The sequence below is a fragment of the Bison bison genome, unplaced genomic scaffold (genome assembly GCF_000754665.1).
Source record: "Bison bison bison isolate TAMUID 2011002044 unplaced genomic scaffold, Bison_UMD1.0 scf7180017864089, whole genome shotgun sequence".
Classification (NCBI taxonomy): Eukaryota; Metazoa; Chordata; class Mammalia; order Artiodactyla; family Bovidae; genus Bison; species Bison bison.
In genome coordinates, this window is record NW_011494661.1 from 1,839,894 (window position 1) to 1,864,473 (window position 24,580).

A 24,580-nucleotide genomic window follows, 5' to 3' on the forward strand; every position below is an offset into this window, starting at 1 on the left:
AAAAGACAACGTCCGGGGTGACAGACGTTTAATACAGTTTATTTATTCAACCTTATATAGTTATTGCAAAAATAACCCATTAGATATTAAGACATCATCCGTTATTCCTGGTTGCTCACTTTTTTTCCCGTGAAGGTGTACGTATATGTCAATTACATTAGAATGAAGACGAGACGGACCTCAAAATACAGTGTATAACAGGCTATCGAGAACTATTGATGCATCTTTCAATACAGGAAATATTTATTCTATGTTCTAAGTGTAAACTATTTTAGTTATACGGTAGCCAACCAGACGTCCCATTTGTGTATTTGGGACTGTTTACTGAGGATACATTCCAGCAATGAGCTCTGTTTTAAACAATCCCAATTGCCCGAACTTTGCTGATTATTCTAGCGTTAGAACCTTCGCCGTCTGCCTAGCACTACTTGAAATCCATGACTCACAAACGTCGGGGCATGGAATCACAGCAAGAAAGAACAGGTGAAAAGTTCTTCCCAGTTGTGTTCTGCAGGAGCATACAACTCCCGTCATCCCCCGTGAAAAAATCAACAAATAAATAGCGGCACCGCATTTCAGATTCTGCTGCGCACGGCTCGCACCGGCGCCTGGTTTTTGTAGTTTCCACGTGGAGAACTGCCAGCAAGTTCAAGCTTGCTGGGGAGGGACTAAAACTACACTTCCCACAAGGGCGCGGGGGCGGGGTCCAGTCGGTTACGTCATTGATTCAGCCAGCCAATGACCGCTCCGGGCGGCGGTGAGGCAAGCGCCGTCAGGCGCCAAAGTGCCTTTTTTTTCTTTTTTTTTTTTTTCCGCCGGAGCCGAGCGGGTGCTGCTAGCGGAGGCGCCATATTGGAAGAGACAAAACTCCGGCGACAGCGAGTGACACAAATAAACCCCTGGACCCCCTCGCTCCCCCAGCTCTAAGGGCCACGATGTTGTACCTAGAGGACTATCTGGAAAGTGAGTGGGCGGCGCTGGCTGGCCCGTCCGGGGTACCTGCGGGCGGGTGAGGGCGGGAGTAGACCGGCTGGCGGGATGGCGGGAGGGAGGGGGAGGCGGGGGATGTTTCTTTCTCACGGTAACTGGCAGCCTCGTTGTGGGCTGCGGGCTCTCTCGACCCCCCTCGACGCACGCACACACGCAGTGACGTAAACGCGTACTTTCGCCGTTGGCCTCGCCCCTCTGACGGAATCTCCCTTTGACAGTGATTGAGCAGCTTCCAATGGACCTGAGGGATCGCTTCACTGAGATGCGCGAGATGGACCTGCAGGTGCAGAGTAAGTCGGCGCGTTTGCCCTTGTTCGCTGCGCGCGTTCAGTGACAGACTTACGTGCCATCGACGTCAGCGGCTCTGGTGTTTGGCTCTCCTCCGGCTCATTCGCTAGTACAGAAGGAGTTGTCAAAAAGAACTGGCAATGCCAAATCTTGCCTCTTCTGTCTACCACACTACTTTTCTCCTGACTTACAAGAGAAGGTGGCATTAGAGCATGTATGCTCCTTTCTCGAATTTGGGACTGTGCAATAAAAGTTTCTGTACTTTCTTTGAGAATGTAGATACGATTTAGTGCACATCGGCATAGATGTTGCGAAGATTTTGACTTGAGACTTTATGTGTAGAACATAGATTTCAGCATTTATATTTTTGTTAAAGTTGATGCTAGGCAAAATTCAAGAGCGGACAACACATAGAAGCAGAGGTTGTATGTAGTTATTTAGAGACTGTGGTGAACTTGGAATGTCCCATTTGAAAAGTTACACGATAAAGGATGCATTCTCAACTGCCAAACAGTATGATAGTTTGTCAGTCAAAATGGGAAAGGAAATAAAATTTTACAGTAAAGCTTCTTGTCTGCTGTAGCAAAATTTTTTATTTTTCTTTTGGTTATAGCTTGGTGGTCAGGATACTTTTTCCCTAAAATAACCTTGCTGTTTCACAGAGCAGTATTTAGTTTATATGGTCATGTTTTTGATTTAGAGAGGGTAGAGAATAAATAACTTTAGAGGTAACAAGGCAAAATTTTGAAATAAGAAAACAGCGCTCAGTACGCTTGGAGTCCATCATGCTCTGAAAGAACCTCACACACCTTCCCCCTTTGTGAAATGAGTATAATATAGCTGATCCAGCTGTCTTGTAGAGATACTATATTAAAAATTAAGAATGTGAAATGAATGATGTGATACGTAATTAAAGTGTATAACCCAGTGTACTTTGTTGGCTGCGTGTCACTCCTTTGGTTCGGAAAAGTGTAAGTACTCCTTAACTGTTTAAGGGCTATTCCTGCAGAAGACATTTTTTGATCCCCTGTGTTCTAGCTGTATTTAGACTATACATAGAATTAGGTTTGAGGTAAATTTCTTGTGCTGACAGATTTTCTTAGAAAAGTATAGTTAGGGGAAGATCTGGATTTTGGGGTGTGATAAGGAGGAAAGGAGTATCACGGAAAGCAATCAGAGAACAGAACGTTCCAGAGTGGGAATCTTGAGGTAGCTAAGAACCTGTCCCCCCACTTCTCTACCACCGCTGCACACACTTCCATACCCATTGATCATGACTTTTCTTTTCTCAGCCTCCTGTTGGTTTTATGTGGTACATAATGCAAGGTGATACATCATGGAAGTCACCTTTTGTTCACATTATAGTGTAAAAGTCTGAATTCTGTATTTCTTCACCTTGCTCACAAAATTCATTTTAACTTTAATGTAATTGAAATGCTAAACATTTGCTAAAGTGGTATTTTCTACAGGATGGAGCATAGTCATCAGATAGATCTGAGTTCATTTTAGGGCTTAACTGACTTAATTCATTGGCCTTAACCACATTACCACTTCTGAGGGATTTTTATGGTCTTGAGGATTAAAAGAAATACACAGAAATTAGAATGTTTAGTACCTGATACAAAAGTGGGCATTCAATAAAGGGTAGTTGTTATTTTGTACTTTATATCACAAATGTTAAGTTCTCTAACAATATCGACTTGATTATATAAATCAGAGGTTTTTTTAAACTAGCATTTTTTACAATAATTAGAATTGTCTAAATTTAATAGGTATTACGAATTAACAAGAGATACCTCTTTGTAAGGTAAGAGATGCACTATTGAGCACTGCAAATCTCCCAAACAATATAGTAAAAAGTTTTCCTTAGTTTACCCAGCAACAAAATCCCTTTACTTTTTTCTCTTTTAGCATAGAAATGACTGTTCTTAGCACACATTTCAGAAAAAAACTTATCTCAGATAAATAATATTGTATATGTGGTGCTTAATGGTATATAACAAAAGGTTAAAACCTTTTTATCACATTTTCTTATTGAAAGAAAAGTGAGGATTATCTAGTAGTGCTTTCAATAAGAAATTGTGTTTGGGCACATCTGCCTGACTTAATACCATTAGTTTGTGACCCCAAGCCTGTACTAGCCAATAACTGTGGGATGGAATCTATATTTGGTGACTGCTTTGACTATCAGAAACAGTTTTGAAGTAACAAAAATACATTTTCACTAGGGGAAAATTATAACTTTTACTAAGGTAATTAGTAAATTATATATATATATTACACTTATAAATATATTTATAAAGTACACTTATTAGAGTATATATTTACAGTATATTTATATTAGAGTATAATATATATTTATTATTGCATAAAGCATATTTATATTATTACAACATGACATATTTAAATTACAGACCAAGTAAAAATGTATGTGATCAGATATTTTACAAAATAAATTGTCAGTAGGGAAAGTTATAATTTTTCTTTACTAAGATAATTAAGATATATTTATTAATTTTATTAGAATGTGACATATTTAAGTTACAGACCAAGTAAAAGAGTGTATGTAGTCAGATATTTTCACATCACATCTTTCTTCACATCAAAGCATGTATATTCAGTGTATGAGTTTGGTCATCTAAATATGAAATGTTTTTATTATGTCCTAGATGCAATGGATCAGCTAGAACAAAGAGTCAGTGAATTCTTCATGAATGCAAAGAAAAATAAGCCAGAGTGGCGAGAAGAACAAATGGCATCCATCAAAAAGGTGTGTTCAACACTCTGGATGATTTATCTGTAAATTCTGGAACTCTCAGAGGAAGATAGGGGATTCCCAGGAGTCACAATGGTAAAGAATCCACCTGCCAGGAGACCTAAGAGACTCGGATTTCATCCCTGGGTCAGGAAGATCCCCTGCAATAGGAAATGGCAACCTGCTCCAGTATTCTAGCCTGAAAAATTTCATGGACGGAGGAGCCTGGCAGGCTACAGTCCATGGGGTCACAAAAGACTGAACACGACTTTCAGCAGTTGAAAATTGGACATGACTGAGCAACTGAGCACAGCACAGCTGAGGAAGATATTTTAATATTAAATAGTTTGGGGGATATCAAAGTGAGGGAAAGTTATCAATAGCTCTTTAGAATTTTAAAATGATGTACAAAATTAAAAATGATTCATTACATTTTAGAGCTTCAGGTGTAGGAACTTTTAAACATTGAAGCATTTTGGTAATTTAGATCTATTGGGTCGGCCAAAAAGCTCATTCAGCGCATAAAATGTTATGGAAAAACTCGAATGACATTTTTGACCAACTCAATATAGTATCTTCCAATTTGGGCAACAGACTGGGATGAAAATTAGCAATCTTGAAGCATATTTCATATATTGCTAAGTACCTACGTTGGCGGAATCACAGGAGAACAGAATCCTGACAAGTTTTGTAGTACTTAGAGCTCCCTTCCAGATTAGAATGAGTAGCAGCTCTCCCCTCAAGGTTTGCTTTAAAGATACGATCTAGTTAATTTGGGGACATATTGGAAGAACGATCTACAAGCCCTGGATTTACTCATGACTCTGCAGTTTGACTTTGTGATGTGGGACATGTCCTTTAATATCTCTGAGTAATAATGGCTCTCTTACCCTTAACCTTCATAGAATTGCTCAAGAATCAACTGAGAAAGAAATTTGGAAACTACTGGTGTTATTTATTTTACCACGTGGAGGGAATATTACTCTGTTAGGAACAAAAACTTGAGAATCTTTTATAGAATTAACCCTGACTTGCAGGATACCTGGAGGCCCAAGTGTGTGTGAGTAGAGACATCACACATATACATCTTAAGTCATTCATCATCCCTTTTTCCTACTAGGTTTTTGGTGTAGCACAGCTTGGATATACCCTAAAAACTCTTGACACTTCATGGAAATTCATAGAATTTAAGAAAAAATAGTTTGCTTTATACTGGGGAGAATTGATTCCTAGCTTAAAATGAGAGTTATAGAACAACTGCATAATGGATGTGCAGGTCAGAAGCCTTTCAGTAGTTGTTTGTAATAAGTTTTAAAAATGGAGAACGTAAATACTCTTTACAAATTAGATGAATCCTAAATAACATTTATTTTTAAAGAAAAATAATTACTCTTTGGCTCACATAATTTTTACTAGTATAGCTAGACTTGGATGGTGTTTATTTGTTATCTCTTCTCTCTTCCTTTAATCCTTGGTTGTTGTCTAAAATTTCTAATACTATCTCATCCCCACCCTATCCCTAACTGGATTTTTATGGCTCATGTATAATGTGTGTTCCTGAGTGCTTAGTCACTTAGTCATGTCTGACTCTTTGCAGCCCCATGGACTGTAGTCCACCAGGTTCCTCTGTCCATGGGATTCTCCAGGCAAGAATACTGGAGTAGATAACCATTCTCTTTTCCAGGGGATCGTCCCAACACAAGGATTGAACCTGGGTCTCCCTCATTGCAGGTTGATTCTTTACCATCTGAGCCACCAGGGAAGCCCTGTAATGACTGACAGTGATAACAAGCCACGATAATGAAAATGCAGTTATAGGTCCTGGATACACAGATTTTTAAATTATTAATTTGTTCCTGAAACATGAATGTTTTTATTCAGGATTACTATAAAGCTTTGGAAGATGCAGACGAGAAGGTTCAGTTGGCAAACCAGATATATGACTTGGTAAGTAAAAATTAATAGCCATAAGTATTTGAATTATGGATTATGTTTTAAATGATGTTGACTTAAATGTAATAGGAAGGACAGACTAAACTGAATTACTGCTCTTTTGATTGCATTTAACTTCAGAGTTCACTGTCCACTTTTTGGTTTCTTTGTGGAAGAGAGAGAGTCCACAGTCAGTCAGTTAAAAACCTTACATTTAGCCATATCTACGTCACTGTAAGATTGTAGCTGATGTTAGAGTTTTTTTGTATTAAAATAGATGTTTAACTTTATTTTACTAATTTTTATCTTCTTAAGGTAGTGTGTTTACTTGTCTGATAAATCATCTTGAGATTGTTTCTGTGGCAGAACACACCTAAGGGGATTGTGCTGACAGTTCTTTGTAGTCTGATTAAAATGAAAAAGGGACTTATTTGAATCTCTTAATAGATAGTACTCAGCTGTCTATTAAGTGATATTCAGTAGATAGTACTCCAGCAACTGGCACATGTGGCAAAACTGGGAAATACAAGATTAAATAAACTTAAAATTGTTTTTCTTTTTTTTAACAGTAGCAGCAGCACTTCTTAACGATTGAAATCACTAAGAAGATATATATATGCAATATTTCTCAGGCTGTTATAGTCTTTTCTTTTTTTTTTTAATGTATAGTATCTCCCAAAGTTTATGTTTTAGGAAATACTCTTTTTTGGTTCTGCCTCAAAGCAAGTTAAAGCTGGAGACAAATGCTTCCTTTTGATTTGCTTTAGCATATTGATTCATATCTTATTTTTGTCTTGTCTGGGTACAGTTTTTTTATTGAACGGGTACATGTTAATATAGGTGTCATTGGTGAGCAAGACACAGATAAAAGGTGCATACCCCGTACGCTATGCATTGTGAGTGCTATACTAAACTAGAAAATATATGTTGTGTAAAACCACAGAAATGGCTAATTGCTTTGATATAGTGAAAATATTTTAATGGCTATAACGACCTAGGCTCTTTTGTTCGTACAGTTACTCTAAAAACAGTTTCATAAAAGACGCTGCCTAAAGACGGGTAGAGTGGGCTGGTGGCTTGATTTATGGTGGAATAAACCCAAATAAAGTTCTTAATTGTTTTGGTCTTGAATTAAGTCTATAAACATAGAGAAAGACATTATATTTGAATACAAGGCTAATTTGTTTGGTATCATTCTTCCTCACATATAGTGACTAGTTGTCAATCTTTATTTAAAAACTACGTGCTTTTTAAACCATGTAGCTCTTTGATTCTAATCTTTCATTTCTATTTTATTTTACTACTTTTACATCTTTATTAAAAGTATTTCATGCATTTAGAAAAAGAATATATAACAAACATATGCTTTTTAAAAGGGTGTATGTATCCGTCTCTTGTTTACAAACCGTACTGTTCATCGACTCTGTACTTGGTGTAATGGAGTTTTATGTAGGTACAGTGGAGGAATGAAGAGTAAATGTTATAAATGCTCCTGACCTCAAGTTACCTAGTTGGGAAGATGCCCACAGTAAAATGGAGAGCCTGTTACAGAAACATGTTAACAAATAAAGATGAATACATTTGGATATTAAAGGGATCTGGTAAAGATTGAACTAAATCAAGCAGAGTTACTGTTGGTTTCTTAGAGGTATGAGATGAGTTTTGAACAGAATTTATTTAGAGCCTCAGGCACCTGGATTCAGCATAGTATTGAGGGGAAAGCATTTCACTAAGAGGTCATGGAAAAACATAGAGTGAAAATAAAAATTAGGAGTTTTATGAGGGAGATGGATTATTTAGGCTAGAGATTGAAGTAATAAAAAATGATGTAACAAAGTGAATGCAATGTAATGAATGGGTTAAAAACCAAGGACCCATAATGGACTCATGCAAATGTGAATTCAGCCACTTCACTGACAGCAGGAATTTGGAAAATTGATATAATCCTGGAACTTCAGTTTCCTTATCTGTAAAATCACAGAATTGATTTGTGCCTTCCAGTGCTCTCTGGGTCTCTTTGTCTCTTTCAACAGAGAGAGATAGAAATAGACAAATATAGGTACATCTGTATACATATATACACATATCTACATCTGTCTCTGTATCTCTTACCTACATCTGTCTACACACACCCACACCCACACCCACCCACCTCATAGTTTGGCAGATAGTAGATCCTCACTCTTTAATAAACTCACTTCATCTCATTTCTCTAACAAGTTTTCTACTTTCCTGAAGCCACTGCATCCCTTTGAGCTCTGCCAAATTAAACCTGTTTTTTTTCCCCCCATTCCCTCATGATTTATTTCTAAGACTGCCTTTTGCTTTTTCTCTACTCTTTCCTGTCTCTGTCCCGTCCTTTGCCTCCCCTTTCCTTTCTTTTACTCTTCCCCCCCCCTTTCTCCTTATGTCTCATTAAATACTCATTCCATGTGACCATGATATCCTTATTATATAATCCATCCTTCTTGAGATTTTATGTTAATTCATCATCCTCCCACCCTCATGGCCTTTCTCAGTCTCCTTGGGTATCGCTCAGAGTGGTTGGTGTTTGAAAGGGTTCTGTTTTGACCTTTATTGCTTGTTACTCTGTCCTCTTGGTTCTCTTGTAGAGGTAATTTCCTCTCATCTTCATCCCCAGCTCCGGAGGCTGATGAGACCAAATGCCACACGGTAAAGCGTTGTTCTGTCAAATGCCAGTTTTCCTCTCGTTCCCACTCCCCACTCACCACCCAAGCTGAGAAACATGTTTCCATTACTTTTCCACGTGAACACTTAGCTTTAGCAATTATACCATAATTATTCTTCAAGTTCAGACTTCTCCTCTGAGTATATTCATCTTTATCTGAGAATTGCTAGGCCCTGGAAGTCATCGTGTTAACTCTTAGCTTCTTGTTTTACTTCTCTAACATCATTTCTCATGAATAAATAATTGTTAAAATGTTAAAAATCAATTATGCACCCTCATTAAATTCCTATCACATTTAACATATGGAAGGTTAGAGTGCTTTGTGCTGCAGAGGTGAGTGGACAGGATATAGTGTAAGTGTCAAAATACAATAATTTTTATTTACAGATCTTTTACCAAATAAACAGTGATACTTCTGTCTGTACAGTTCTACATAGTGGGAGGGTATAACTTTCACTCATTCAGCAAATATTCATAGATATCCAGATATGAGTGGTCACTGGTGCAAAATGGGCAGTAATGATATAGCTGGACAGTGAATAGGGCAAACTATTAAATAAAGATTATTGGAGACTTTGCTAAGGGCTGTGAAGGAAATAAACATTGTGGAAAGAGAGGGAAAGAGTGAATAACCAGTGGAGGCTATGAAGAGTCTGCTTATCAGGATAAGCATAGTCCTAAGGAGGTGACCTCTGAGGTAGTTCTTGGAAGGTGAGAAAGAGCCAGCTATGTGACAAGCTTAAGGAAGAACATTTCAAGCAGATGATGGACCAAGTGCAGTGTTTTAGGTGGAAAAGGGTCTGACAGATTAAACCGGGAGAGAGGCCAGTGTGGTTGGTGTGTCATGAAAAAGAAGAAGAGAGGTATGAGAGGGACATGCGAACCCAACACTTGCAGGGCTTGAAAGCCAGTGCAGCAGTGTTCTTAGTTTCAGAGCAGCGGGAGGCCAGTGAAGGATTTTAAACTGAGGCATGGAATACACTTTAGAGAAGACTGTATGTATGGCTTTGCCTAAGCATATTACTATGACAGTGTAAAGTAAGCAGGTATTATTTTTACAGCTTTTAAGATACAGCATCTGAGTATAATTAATTGTGTTTGATTCTGCCTCTCAGTGTTTTCTATAGCACAGTATTTAATTGTATTCTTCGTTATTAAAATAGCTTATTTACTTTTAAAACTGGTAGTAAATTTTTTTATTTCTGTGACCAGCACCGTACTACTTCATTTATTAAGGGAAAATAAGAGACCACATAAATATCCACAAATGAAGAAATTTTGAAATTAGACGTTTATTGAAACAAACGAATACTTTAAGTAGGCTTAGTGGAATTTGACTAACAGACTGAAAAAAAAAAAAAAAAAAAAACCTATCTTATTAAAATAATTTCCTTCTAGAATCCTGATACTCATAGTCATTAAACACTTTTTTGTGTTCCTCAGCCAGATGTCACTGTCATAAAGCCATATTAGATTACAATACCTAATAAAGGTGATTTATATATACTGTGATAAAGCTTGAGCTTTTTGTGAATGCCTGAATGGTTTTAGCAGCCTCTTACATTGCTAAATACCCTTGAACTTGCTCCTTTTTTATATCCTGGTTTATTCCTCAGATGATTATATTTCAGGCCCACATCTTACCTATAAATTTGAGAATTCCTCATCTGATACTCTAATTAAGGAAATATATTATATGAGCTTGACCTTTTGATTTGTCTCCTATCCTTATTGTGTTTTAGGAGAATGATTAGATGTAGTTTATGTGCTAAGGCCTAAGTATTTGATTCACCCTAAAGGTAGATCAAATTTTTATCCAGTTTAAATATAATTCAGAATGTGAAGAATCATTTTCATGATAGATCATCAGAGAAATAATTTGCCATCATTTCTTTCTTCTGCAGTTTACCCTCCCTATTCGCTGTTACTCCATCTCTTCATGAATAGAAATTTATCGCTTATTGCCATGGTTTTTAACTTAGAACATTGTAGACTGAGTGCTCATTGGGAAAGGGCAACTCAACATCTAACTTTCACAATTTGTCAGTGTTGGAAGCCATAAAATCATGGGAAAACTTTTAAGAAGCTATATTTAGTTCAGTTTGAGTCCATCAGGTAACACATGTTGAAATTTGAATATTGGAAAACGGGGAGAGACAAGAGAGAAAGGCTAAAGGATTACAGCTCTATGCAAAAATAATTAAAGGCTGAGGATTTATTTGTTTTATTCAGAGGCCAAGTGTGACTTAAATGTTTTTGTGATCTTAAATATGTTGAAAAATAATCTTGACAGAATTCCCTTTGTCTCTGAAAAGCTCAGAAGGATAGTACATTTAAAGTGGTTATGCTTTGGGGTTGTAAGATATGATTTAGGGTTGTAGAATAAGGAAACGTCTGTGGCTGGCATTTATTGACATTAACTGGGGAACAAATCAATAATTAGGCTTTGTGGTCAGCCTTGTGTTAGAAACCTATAGTTAATGGAAAGTTTCTCAATTGGCTCAGTACCCTGTTTACTACTATAAATCAATCTTAGCCATCTTATAGGGTCAGGTGGAGGGATGGAATAACTTAGATTCTTGATTTACCTTATACCTGTGGGGCTGTTATGGTGATCAGCTAGGATTGGTGCTTTACCTGTTCAGCATTAAACATTGTGGGGTTGACCACAATGTTTGTTTGGATTTTTCCGAACGGTGATATAGGAAAACCTGAAACAAACTTTTTGACCAACCCAATAGATAGTAATAGCTTTCAGACATGTTCAGCTCAGCTCTTGCTATGACTGTTTAATACTGTTTTAAATATTCTGGTGCTTTATAGCTAAAGTTAAATCTTGTGATCTGCTTCCTTTCCAGCTTCAAATTTGATTTAGTACAGTAATGGTGAATTGAATAAAAAGAATTCTCATTGTCTGATAGTTGCTTATAATAGTAATCAGTTCGTAATCTTTTTTAATCTACCAGGAGGTAGGACTGATTGGAAGCTATCTTACAAAACTCCCACGGTGTGATTGAGGCTTTTCTGTCTTTGTTTATTTTAATTATGAATTTGGTTTTTTGAGTTATTAATTCTTTGGGTCCCATTGCTTTTTCTGAGCTATCTAATACTGGGAATTCCATTGTTATTTCCATATTTTCAAGTATCAGTTCAGTTCAGTTCATTTGCTCAGTCGTGTCCAACTCTTTGTGACCCCATGAATCACAGACGCCAGGCCTCCCTGTCCATCACCAACTCCCAGAGTTCACTCAAACTCATGCTCATTGAGTCCGTGATGCCATCCAGCCATCTCATCCTCTGTTGTCCCCTTCTCCTCCTGCCCTCAATCCCTCCCAGCATCAGAGTCTTTTCCAACGAGTCAATCCTTCGCATGAGGTGGCCAAAGTACTGGAGTTTCAGCTTTAGCATCATTCCTTCCAAAGAAATCCCAGAGCTGATCTCCTTCAGAATGAACTGGTTGGATCTCCTTGCAGTCCAAGGGACTCTCAAGAGTCTTCTCCAACACCACAGTTCAAAAGCATCAATTCTTCGGTGCTCAGCCTTCTTCACAGTCCAACTCTCACATCTGTACATGACCACAGGAAAAACCATAGCCTTGACTAGACGGACCTTAGTTGGCAAAGTAGTGTCTCTGCTTTTGAATATGTTATCTAGGTTGGTCATAACTGTTCTTCCAAGGAGTAAGCGTCTTTTAATTTCATGGCTGCAATCACCATCTGCAGTGATTTTGGAGCCCCCAAAAATTAAGTCTGACACTGTTTCCACTGTTTCCCCATCTATTTCCCATGAAGTGATGGGACCGGATGCCATGATCTTCGTTATCTGAATGTTGAGCTTTAAGCCAACTTTTTCACTCTCCTCTTTCACTCTCATCAAGAGGCTTTTTAGTTCCTCTTCACTTTCTGCCATAAGGGTGGTGTCATCTGCATATCTGAGATTATTGATATTTCTCCCGGCAATCTTGATTCCAACTTGTGCTTCTTCCAGTCCAGCGTTTCTCATGATGTACTCTGCATAGAAGTTAAATAAGCAGAGTGACAATATACAGCCTTGACGTATTCCTTTTCCTATTTGGAACCAGTCTGTTGTTCCATGTCCAATATAATAAACCTTATTAGTACTGTCTTTAATATAATTAAGTGGCTCTTAAATGCAGAGATGGAATGGGTTAGGGAGGTATGTGTTAGGGAGGTATTCTTCATTTCACCCCAACCCCTCCCTCCCAACTGAAATTCTAACACTTGTCTTCTGTACTGTCTACACCTATGCAGGCATCACCTCTTTATACCGTCTACATCTGTGACAAAAATGCTTTTTTGTTTTTGTGTCTCTATACATTCTTTAGTTCCTTATTACTCCTTCTTTCCATCTATTTGAAGACAGTCCATTATTCACTAACTTATTCATAGCTCCTTTATGCTTACAAGACCCCAATATTATGTTTTTTCTTTATGTGTGACTTCTGACCCTTTTTCTTTTTGTTACGTCTAGGAGACTATTTGTTTATACTGTTATGTTAAAAATCTTGTATAAATCTTGATTTGTTAGTTAAGTGTTAATTCCTGTGAAGGCAGGGATTCTCTCATTCTTCAGGTATTGTCCATTTACCCAGCGCCATGCAACTAAAAAGCCTCTTGATTAAAATGAAAGAGGAGAGTGAAAAAGCTGGCTTAAAGCTCAACATTCAGAAAACGAAGATCATGGCATCTGGTCCCATCACTTCATGGGAAATAGATGGGGAAACAGTGGAAACAGTGTCAGACTTTATTTTTTTGGGCTCCAAAATCACTGCAGATGGTGATTGCAGCCATGAAATTAAAACACTCTTACTCCTTGGAAGAAAAGTTATGACCAACCTAGATAGCATATTAAAGAGCAGAGACATTACTTTGCCAACAAAGGTCCATCTAGTCAAGGCTATGGTTTTTCCAGTGGTCATGTATGGATGTGAGAGTTGGACTGTGAAGAAAACTGAGTGCCAAAGAATTGATGCTTTTGAACTGTGGTGTTGGAGAAGACTCTTGAGAGTCCCTTGGACTGCAAGGAGATCCAACCAGTCCATTCTAAGGGAGATGGGTCCTGGGTGTTCTTTGGAAGGAATGATGCTAAAGCTGAAACTCCAGTACTTTGGCCACCTCATGCGAAGAGTTGACTCATTGGAAAAGACTGATGCTGGGAGGGATTGAGGGCAGGAGGAGAAGGGGACGACAGAGGATGAGATGGCTGGATGGCATCACCGACTCGATGGACGTGAGTTTGAGTGAACTCCGGGAGTTGGTGATGGACAGGGAGGCCTGGCATGCTGCAGTTCATGGGGTTGCAAAGAGTCGGGCATGACTGAGTGACTGAACTGAATGGAACTGATACACACAATAGGAACTCAGTATTTATTAGTAATATAGTTGTAGGTAAGAAAGGTGGTGGAGTATTTTCATTGCATTAAGTAGACTTGGAATTTAAGCATGAGTATTTTTTCTGATTTCCCTTGAGATTAAATTTTGACAGTGTAAGAGATATTCTTGAATAAGAGGTCTGTGTTCATACTTTATTATTGAAAGGCGGTTCCATTAAAGGATGCTCAGTTACCTGCAGGTTCTTTGAATAGGAGCGTGTGTCTACAATATAGATGTGACCCTGCTGCTGCTGCTAAGTCGCTTCAGTCGTGTCCAACTCTGTGCGACCCCATAGAAGGCAGCCCACCAGGCTCCCTCGTCCCTGGGATTCTCCAGGCAAGAACATGAGTGGGTTGCCATTTCCTTCTCCAATGCATGAAAGTGAAAAGTGAAAGTGAAGTCGCTCAGTCGTGTCCAACTCTAAGCGACCCCATGGACTGCAGCCTACCAGGGTCTTCCATCCATGGGATTTTCCAGGCAAGAGTACTGGAGTGGGGTGCCATTGCCTTTTCCGAGCCTATAGGATTTTAAATATTGTAGAGCTTTTACAAAGCTCTGAAAAATAACACGTGTGTGAAGATGGAAGGAAAATTGGGCTTTGAATTAATTGAAAAGTCACAAACCAACATCTCAATGATTGCTGTTTATATATAAAATATAAATAATAATACAATATTTTTATGTTTTTTCAATTTGAATTATATTACTTTCAGTTAAGAAATTGGCTCCTGCATGTGGAAATTCAGAAGGCAATGTTAGGTATAAACAGTGAAGCACAATTTGTTACAAACAGATCAGAGTTAAGTCTTATTTCTGTAATGCATTAGCTATTGAATTTGCAGGTGTTGCTTAACCTTTCTGAGCCTAGTTTCTTCACTTATGAAATGGAGACAGTACTAGCCTACCTCAAGAGGTTTGAGCAAGGACTAGAAAACATAGTCCTTTTAATGCACCAAACACATTTCCTGGCCTCTAACACCCACAGATTGTCTTTTGGTACTCTTCTTCCCTACCCCCTCACTTACATACACATTATTTCATTGACAGTCTTACTTAATTTTTTGCCTTCTGATGTATGGGAGACATTTTGATATTTGTAAGAAAGTTACTCTTTAATTATGACAGTGATTAAGAGGGACATTAGAATTTGAAAAAAGGTATTGCTAATAATATGACATGAATATTTTTCAAGATTTTGTTTTTTTTTTTTTTTTGGTTTGACTTCAAAGCAGTAAATTTGAAAAAGTATCGAGATATTTAATATTGCTGCTGCTGCTAAGTCACTTCAGTCGTGTCCAACTCTGTGCGTCCCCGTGGACTGCAGCCTACCAGGCTTCTCTGTCCCTGGGGTTCTCCAGGCAAGAACACTAGAGTGGGTTGCCATTTCCTTCTCCAATGCATGAAAATGGAAAGTGAAAGTGAAGTCGCTCAGTCGTGTCCAGCTCTTAGTGACCCCATGGACTGCAGCCTACCAGGCTCCTCCATCCATGGGATTTTCCAGGCAACAGTACTGGAGTGGGGTGCCATTGCCTTCTCCATATTTAATATTAAGCTTAAAAAAATAAATGAAGACTTGTTGTTAGTTTGAGGTATTATAAAATTTTCAGAAGTCAGTCCAGACATCTCTAGGTGAATGAGAATATACAATTTTGCCACCTTAACCAAGTGCGACAGTATTTCAAGAAAACCATTTTGACCAAGCTTTTTGTAGAATGGAACTTTCTGGCTAAAAGCCCTTTTTGTTTCAACTCTTTACATAAATGTTTACAAGTATAATGGTATGCTTTCCTGCCTTAGAGAAATGTATGTGTAAAGTATAGGAGGCTCTTTGTTTGTAGACTGAGGATCTTTCATTCCTTACTGTAAGTAACAGTTACTATGGTCTGGCAGTGTGGATGGTCTTGTTATAAGGAGGAGGAGATTAGGCTGAAAGTAATCCCAAGGCATATATGAAAAGTTTCCTATGCCACCCACCCCTCATCTTTGCTTATGTTTCATAGCCTACTTCCTCCAAACATTTTCTGACAAATTGCAATTCTGGTTTCTTAAAATGTATTCAAGGAGACTTGGGAGATATTTAGCCTAGCAACCTCATTTTATAGAATAAAAACCTATAGTGTAGGTTAATTGACTTGCTCAAGGATCCAGAGCAGATGCACTAAAAGAAGTAAAATTTAGGTTTCCTCATTAAACTGACACTTTAATAGTGTCCCAAATTGTGGTGGTTATCTTTGATCTTCTTTGAAACAGGTAGATCGACACTTGAGAAAGCTGGATCAGGAACTGGCTAAATTTAAAATGGAGCTGGAAGCTGATAATGCTGGGATTACAGAGATACTAGAGAGGCGTAAGTAAAATTTACAATTTTCCATCACCATTGGGCAATACATGTGCACATCACCGAGGAGACACTGGTTCTGCAGAGACTTCTCAGATCCTGCTTCTAGGTGGATGGTGGCACCTGGGTGGGATCACTTGGTCCCCAGCAGTTGGACTGTTTGGGTTGTGGATACTTGGAGAAATTATATATCATCCACTCACTCTGTATGACGATAACATATTAAGTCATTTTCTTTTTTTAATAATGTACATATGCCAGTAAGATGAATGGTAGGAACAAAGATTTAAAGAAATGCAAGCATCTTAGAAACAAGTCAATCATCTGGCATTACATGGTTTGTTTAGGCACTTATGTGTTGAGGAAAGTGGTTATTTTTTGTTAAGAACTTCCTTAAAGCTTTCCCTCAATTGTGCTACTGAAAAAGATTTTAATGAGTTCTTCAGCATCTCCTCTTTTTCTCAAAGAAGTCTTTCCTAAACTTCTCTTCTCAGTAAGAAGCCATTTTCATGTTTCTCTGCAATGCATGTGCACGTCACCGAGGAGACACTGGTTCCGTAGACACTTCTCAGATCCTGCTCCTTGGTGGACAGAGGCACCTGGTGGGATCATTTGGTCCCCAGCAGTTGGACTGTTTGGACTTGATCTCCTGCTATAATTTACTCTTATCATTCCTAGGGTTTAACTCAGGAGATTTCCCCAAAATGGAGACATGAGCTCTGTTTCTTGAACGAATTTAGCTCTTCAGCCTAAATAGACAGTGTCCATAAAAGCGGATGGTTCCATGGTAAGCCCTGAGTAGGCACTCACTAAATGTTAGTTGAATCAAGTCAGTATTATGGCCGATTTCTAATATAATTTAACTAAAGGTTCAGGCATCTTTTTTCTTGGTGCATATCAGTAGCAAGAACATATACCTGTTTCTACACATGGATGAAAGGTTTCTTTAGAGTGTTAGGTTACATATATCTCTATTCATATACTCTCTACAGGTCAGCTAGGGCACAACCACACATGAATCCTTGGTACAATAGTTGCATTTTTGTGTTCAAAAATAGGTCCATCACTTTAGATGATTATCTAATTTATTTGTGATACTTCATTCCAAGGGAATCCTATCTGAGGATGATAAGTATCTTGAGACAAAATAAAATGTTTTGTTTTCTTGAAATGCTGATAATAGCTGTGAGAAGCAGTAAATCCATGCCTATTCAATACCTCAGGGAGGTTAATGAAGCATCCTCTGTAAGGACACAAGCATATGAAAGTCATCAGATCAAGTTATGAAAACTGCTCCACCCTGTGCCCTGCCATAATTTCATCTCAAGGGACCAAGATAAACTGAGGACATTCTTTAAAAGTATTTTAAAACTTGGAGGTAGAGATCTATGCATCACTTTTCACAAGCAAAATCCCTAACTTCCCTTAGAAGTCTTTACATTCATATATCATTTTAATGATCAAAGAATTTTCTTTCCTATAGTAATGTCCCATCACCTGATACTTTAGGATCTCCCATTAAAAGGTCTTCAACTCGGTTAACACTAGGTTGAGTTTTTCAGGTCTCATCAGTAATGAAATTATAACATCCATTCATCCACTTATGTGGTACCAAATGTGGTGAATTCCTTAGCCAGACATTAGCATGCCTTGACCCATTTTGTACTTAAAGGTGAATATTAAAAAATGGATTACTTACTGTTTAGAAAGAGGATAAGATTGGCGCAGGGTAAAATAGGCAGTGATGACCCTCTATTGTGTTTGACTAAAATGGTACAGGCATAGACATCAGAGCTTGCTGGTCCTCTGCTGGTTAAGGGTCCACAGTCCTGTAGCTGATTGATGTGTAAAGTTCTCTGGTGACATCTCATGGCAGTGTATCTCTGTGCTTATCTCTCTTTTTTTGGTTTTTTAGGATCTCTGGAATTAGACACTCCTTCACAGCCAGTGAACAATCACCATGCTCACTCACATACTCCAGTGGAGAGTAAGTTTGATTTAGGAGAGCTAAAATCTTAAAAACAATTAAAAATTCATTGTATCATCTATATATTCTCTTTCATTAGCTCTGCACAACCGATTGAGAAACAGATATCCTCCTGTTTCTTTTATCTTGTGAGATACAGTTTTTCATTGCAACTACTGGCAGATTTATCTTCTTCATTTGGGAAGAGCATATTTGATTTGGGAACAGGTAGTCTGTTTTCCCTGGCATTCTCAAAGGAAGAATGTGTGGTACTAACAGCAGTGTATACTCTCTAGATACAAATAACCTGTTTCTCTCTAGGGAGTGTTCTTTTTCATCCTTTCTCAAGTGCTTAGCCTACTGTTGGCATATAATAAAGTCTCAAATGGTTGAGTTAGTGAGTAAATGAGTGGTTTAGTCAGATGCTAGCTGACTGGATTGACTGTACTGATGCCTTTTTTTGACAAATCAATTTGATATGAAAAGTTGATTGAAAAATATTTTAAATTGTAGGTAATGTTTTTAAAAAAAAAAATCTCTCATGTTACATATGAAACCAGTATGCATCATGGCTTACTTCGCTGCTTTGCTACTGAAGTTTTTTAAATGTCTGAGCAGTCAGCTGTTAATAAGACATGTGGCACAAAGAGTTCTATTTCTCTTGTCTTCTCAGAAAACATAATGTTGTTTTGGTTTATAATCAGATGAATGTATTATGCCTTGCCCATAGTTCTCTAAAATTTAAAAACACATGAATTCTTTATTTATATTCAGAAAGGAAATATAACCCAACCTCTCACCATACGACAACAGATCATTTACCTGAAAAGAAGTTTAAATCTGAAGCTCTTTTATCTACCCTAACATCAGATGCCTCTAAGGAAAATACTCTAGGTAAGTTTATTATCTTAAATGTGATTGTTTTCTTTTTTGGTTTTTATTAAAATAAAGGGGAATGACAGCATTTAAGGTTAATTATACAGATTCTTTACCTGGTTAGAGTCTACCGTAAGAAGAAAAAAAAAAAAAAAGAAAATTTGTGACATGAAATTTTTAATTTAATCATTGTATCTGTGCTGAGAAATAATATACTTTAAGCTCACTGACATTTTGTTCTGTCTAACCATTTTCATTCCTTCTTTAATTCTACACAGGTTGTCGAAATAATAATTCCACGGCCGCTTCCAACAACGCTTACAATGTGAATTCCTCCCAACCTCTGGCATCCTATAATATTGGCTCCTTATCTTCAGGAACTGGTGCGGGGGCAATTACCATGGCAGCAGCTCAAGCAGTTCAAGCTACAGCTCAGGTAAAAAAGAAAAGGTTTAGAAACGGAATGTTAAGTTTTGTCTGAATCCTTGGCAGACTCTAGCAGAAATAACTTGATGTGAACAAAAAGAGTTTTCTTGCATTGTATAGTTTCATTTTTAATCCTAGTTTTATGATAGCTAATGTTTAAAGCTGGGACAATACTTTATTCTTTCTTCCCGTTCCAGGGCTTTCTCTGTAGCCTTGGAACTTAGGTTGCCTTGAGTTTGTTCATTTCTGTGCTGGCTATCATCTATATTCCGAATTAAGTTACCCATCCTGTAGTTACCTCGTAACTGGGTAAAAACTGATCCTAAATCTTTATGTAAAATAACTTAAATTACAATGATGAACATAATGGTTTAAAACAAAATAATATTAGATAAGCCAAAATAATGCTGTAAATAGACAAAAGAAAATGTGCATATTTATATGTATTAATAATATCAATGACTGCCTTTTTTAAGATGAAAGAGGGACGAAGGACATCAAGTTTAAAGGCCAGTTATGAAGCATTTAAGAATAATGACTTTCAGCTGGGAAAAGAGTTTTCCATGCCCCGGGAAGCAGCTGGCTATTCATCATCATCTGCGCTCATGACTACATTAACACAGAACGCCAGCTCATCAACAGCCGACTCAAGGAGTGGGAGAAAGAGCAAGTAAGTTTTATTGTTATAGTAGCTCATACCTTTACTGAGTGTGCAGACTACCTAGCATCCAGCTGGGCTTCCGTGTAGTAAACAGAGGCAGCTTCCCAAATGGCTCAGTGGTAAAGAATCCACCTGCCAAACAGGAGACTCGGGTTCAATCCCTGGGTCGGGAGGAAGATCCCCTGGAGTCATAAATGGCAGCCCACTCCAGTATTCTTGCCAGGGAAATCCCATGGACAGAGGAGCTTGGCAGAATATAGCTGCTGGAGTCACAAAGAGTAAGGCACGACTCAGCACACAGACACACACACACATGCATGTATATATATAATGGGTCAGGGTGAACTCTGGGGAGGTGGGAAGACATGACATTTACTTCACAATGACTTACCTAGAAAGAGGTAAAGTCCTTAAAAAGTTCTAAGAAACCTTGATTTTTCTAAAGTCTTGAATTGGGGTTATTAATAGATGACCTCTCATTGCTTTCTTTTGTTCATTAAGATAAACCATTAATGAAACCTTTTCTAACTTATAACCCCTTGTTCTGCCATGTGTTTTCTGGTCTTCATTTTAATTAAGAACAAATTGTCTTAGTCCTTGATATTATGTCTCCTAAATTGAAATTATGAAAATATCCCTAGATTTTGTAGATACGATTCTTAGGATGATTGTATGAACGCATACATGTGAAAAGGGCTTTGCAGGTGGCGCTAGTGGTAAAGAACCTGCCTGCCGGTGTAAGAGACATGAGAGACGTGGGTTCAATCCCTGGTTCCAGAAGACCCCCTGGAGGAGGGCATGGCAGTCCACTCCAGTGTTCTTGCCTGGAGAATCCCATGGACAGAGGAGCCTGATGGGCTACAGTCCATAGGATCATAAAGAATGAGACATGACTGAAGCGACTTAGCACACATATGAAAACTTAATAGCATTTGGCACCATCTTTCCAAAGTACCTGCATGTGTTAGGTGTTCATACATAATGAGAGTTCAGTTGCTAGTCCAAAAGAATTATATCATAATTGTATCAGTTTATTTTTAAATATATTTTCTGTCAGTAAATGTTATATTTTCTGTGTTCCTGTGCTTCCTGTGGATGAATCTCTAAAAGAATGATCAATGTAGAGTTACCACAAAAGTGCTAAATATCTAAAAATTCATTTAGTGACCCAAATTTATTATAACCGCTGATGATAAAGTTTCATATTTTTAAAATTTGTTAGCATATGTATAATGGTAAATTTCTTGTGGATTTTAACACACTCTGCTTCATGTTCTGTATAGGTGAGTATTCCCATATCAGGTGATGGTTATCATTTTCATCAAATGCTTCCGTGTATTTGTATTTTTGATTCTAATCAAGAGTATTCAGTTTGCTTAAAAATACAAAGAATGTCTGTACGGAAGCCATAACTAATACTAATTCTTAAAAGGATGGCCTACTCTTTAAACAGTGGTAAGAAGTAACAGATTAAAAGTTTATTCTAAAAACTTTGAAATATTTTAAAAGAATTTCCTTTGAATATCTTTGTTTTCCAGAAAACAAAATCTGAAACAAAAATAAGCTATTATGAAAAATGTTGCTCTTTTTGCTCTAAACACTTGTGCTTTTACATCCATTTATCAGATGGCTTGAGTGTTAAAGAGTATTTTGTATATTTACTGTTATTTCATTTCATGCCATTAATTAGAAGTTACTCTCAATTAAGTTCTTCTGGATGCTGAGCAAATAAAACTGATACTGCTTTTTCAGAAACAACAACAAGTCTTCAAGCCAACAGTCATCATCTTCTTCCTCCTCTTCTTCCTTGTCATCATGTTCTTCATCGTCAACTGTTGTACAGGAAATTTCCCAACAAGCAACAGTGGTACCAGAATCTGATTCCAACAGTCAGGTTGATTGGACTTATGACCCCAATGAACCACGATACTGCATTTGTAATCAGGTATGAGTCTGACGTGTCTATAGAAGCATAATCTGAATAAAATAGGAAAAGAGCTGTTTCATTTTTTTAGTGTTCTTTTTACTCCAGTAAAATACCTTTGGTTTTTTATTATATCCTCTTCCTGCTTCTGATAAAAAGACATGTTCATGATGACTGCAAAACCGTCTCAAGAAGACCATTACAAACTGTCTTCTGGGATGCTTGGTGGAAATGATGAATGAGATTTCTATGAATACTGTGTCGCACTCTCTCTGATCCCTCTCATTTTGTGCTCTTCGGAATGCTAAGATTTTCTGTCAGAGTATAGAGCCACTTAATATATTGCACAGTGGAATTCTTTTCCACTGCATATCTAGAAATAGATAAATACCAAAAAAGGAAAGCCAGGGAAATCCTTATGTCTTTAATTATAGGTAGGTTGTTCCACTTTATGAGGAAATAAATAAGGCTGAATATTAAACAAAATCTTTAAAATACATTTAACTACTATGTTAGAGACCCATCTTCTTGTCCTTGTGCGTTGGTATCCACATACTCTCCAGCTAGTGATGAAAAGAAAAAAGAAAAATGAGAAATGACATGTAATAAACAGATAATTTAGAAGTTTCAGTAGAATAGACTACTAACTGCAAAAATATATATGACCGAACATGACCCAAGAAAAAGTAAAAAAAAAACTTTATGTTGATAACCAAGAAAGAAACTTAAAATCTTTATTAAAGGAACCACTCAAAAAATTGACTCTTTTGTCAAGGTAGTTTATAGAACAAGTTTTTATAGACTTTCAAAGAGCATGTAATTTCTCTGTTATCCTGCTGTACACCCCTGCCCCCAAAAATCCTTCAGAAAAAAAAAACCCATAAACTGTATAAGGCTACATGCCCTGTTTCTTAACTCAGTTGTATATTCTGTGTATTTCCCTCTATTTTCTTTACAGTATCATAAACAGTTATTTGAATTTAGGTGCTTGTTAATATAGTCATAATAAAAATATTTAATTTTCTTTTAACTAGGTATCCTATGGTGAGATGGTGGGCTGTGATAACCAAGATGTAAGTATTAAATTTTTCTACTTAGGAATGAAAAAACAGGTCTCACCTTATTGTTACTGGAATGTATATTTTTTGTTTAGTGTGTCTCTCAGTCTAAGGATACAGGTTTGCAGTAATATTAATTATATTAAGGCTGGAATATTCCTCCCCCAAATAAGATAGTGTCCCTTAATGTGTTCCCTATTTTAACTTTTTTAAAGCTAATTTTATGGTTTTATGTGCAGATTACATTTCTCAAAAGGCATCAGGTTGTATGAAAATTAGAAACACCCTTTTTCCCTTTTGCCAAAGAATTCTGTGTTTGCTAGGATTTGGTTCTCTTATCACAATGAAGAATTGGAACTTTAGAGCAATACTTTCAGGAAAAATGATGCAAAGGTGAGGCTTCTGATGTGGGTTATTGTCCTCCCATTAGAGTGTATTTCCTGCTGTGTTCTGCAGGTGTCAGCCAGTAAGAGCCATTTCTGATATTAAAAAATAAGGTTTGGAAGAAAAGAATTCCTGTTTACTTTCCTTGAAGCTTATTTTGAGTTAGAGATATGTTTTTCTTGAATGCTGAGAATATTTTTGTCTAGTAATTTCCACTCCCTTCTTACTGTCACACTGCTTAGCTCCCTTTTGTCCATGTTTTCCTCCAGGGAAGTGACAGAAGCCTGAATTCTAATAAAGGGCTAATCAATAATGTCAGGCTGCTAAGGTTGTTAATAAGAGTTTAAAATTTTAAAGCAATTTGAAGATTGATCAGAGTTGACACACAGAAGTGTGTACTTCCCTGACCTGCCAGGCTCCCCATAACACGGTTCACATAGAAAAGGCTCTCCTTCCACCTCCCTCTGCAGACCCACTTGTGGGCTGTTCATGATGACTGCAAAACCGTCCCAAGAAGACATTGTAAACTGTCTTCTGGGATGCTTGGTGGAAATGATGAATGAGATTTCTATGAATACTGTGTCGCACTCTCTCTGATCCCTCTCATTTTGTGCTCTTTGGAGTGCTAAGATTTTCTGTCAGAGTATAGAACCGCTTAATATATTTACAGTGGAATTCTTTTCCTCTGCATATCTAGAAATAGATAAATGCCAAAAAAGGAAAGCCAGGGAGATCCTTACATCTTTAATTACAAATAGGTTGTTCTACTTTATGAGGAAATAAATCAGATCAGATCAGTCGCTCAGTCGTGTCCAGCTCTTTGCGACCCCATGAATCACAGCATGCCAGGCCTCCCTGTCCATCACCAACTCCCGGAGTTCACTCAGACTCACGTCCATC

General features: G+C 37.5%; 1 protein-coding gene across 2 annotated transcripts in view; it reads left to right on the forward strand.

Annotated features, from left to right (window-relative positions):
* The first annotated feature begins 798 nt into the window (after positions 1–798).
* ING3 (inhibitor of growth family, member 3) overlaps positions 799–24,580 on the forward strand; it is a 28,641-nt gene continuing 4,859 nt past the window's right edge. The window contains exons 1-11 of one of the 2 annotated variants that reach the window (XM_010838061.1): positions 799–963; positions 1,209–1,280; positions 3,948–4,048; positions 5,915–5,980; positions 16,298–16,394; positions 18,301–18,372; positions 19,126–19,245; positions 19,506–19,663; positions 20,130–20,323; positions 22,067–22,259; positions 23,273–23,311. In XM_010838061.1, coding sequence (XP_010836363.1) covers positions 936–963; positions 1,209–1,280; positions 3,948–4,048; positions 5,915–5,980; positions 16,298–16,394; positions 18,301–18,372; positions 19,126–19,245; positions 19,506–19,663; positions 20,130–20,323; positions 22,067–22,259; positions 23,273–23,311 — 1,140 coding nt within the window. In that variant the 5' untranslated portion in view covers positions 799–935. Of the gene's footprint in view, positions 964–1,208; positions 1,281–3,947; positions 4,049–5,914; positions 5,981–6,534; positions 6,912–16,297; positions 16,395–18,300; positions 18,373–19,125; positions 19,246–19,505; positions 19,664–20,129; positions 20,324–22,066; positions 22,260–23,272; positions 23,312–24,580 lie in introns of those variants that run through there. The other variant, XM_010838062.1, reaches the window with a different exon arrangement.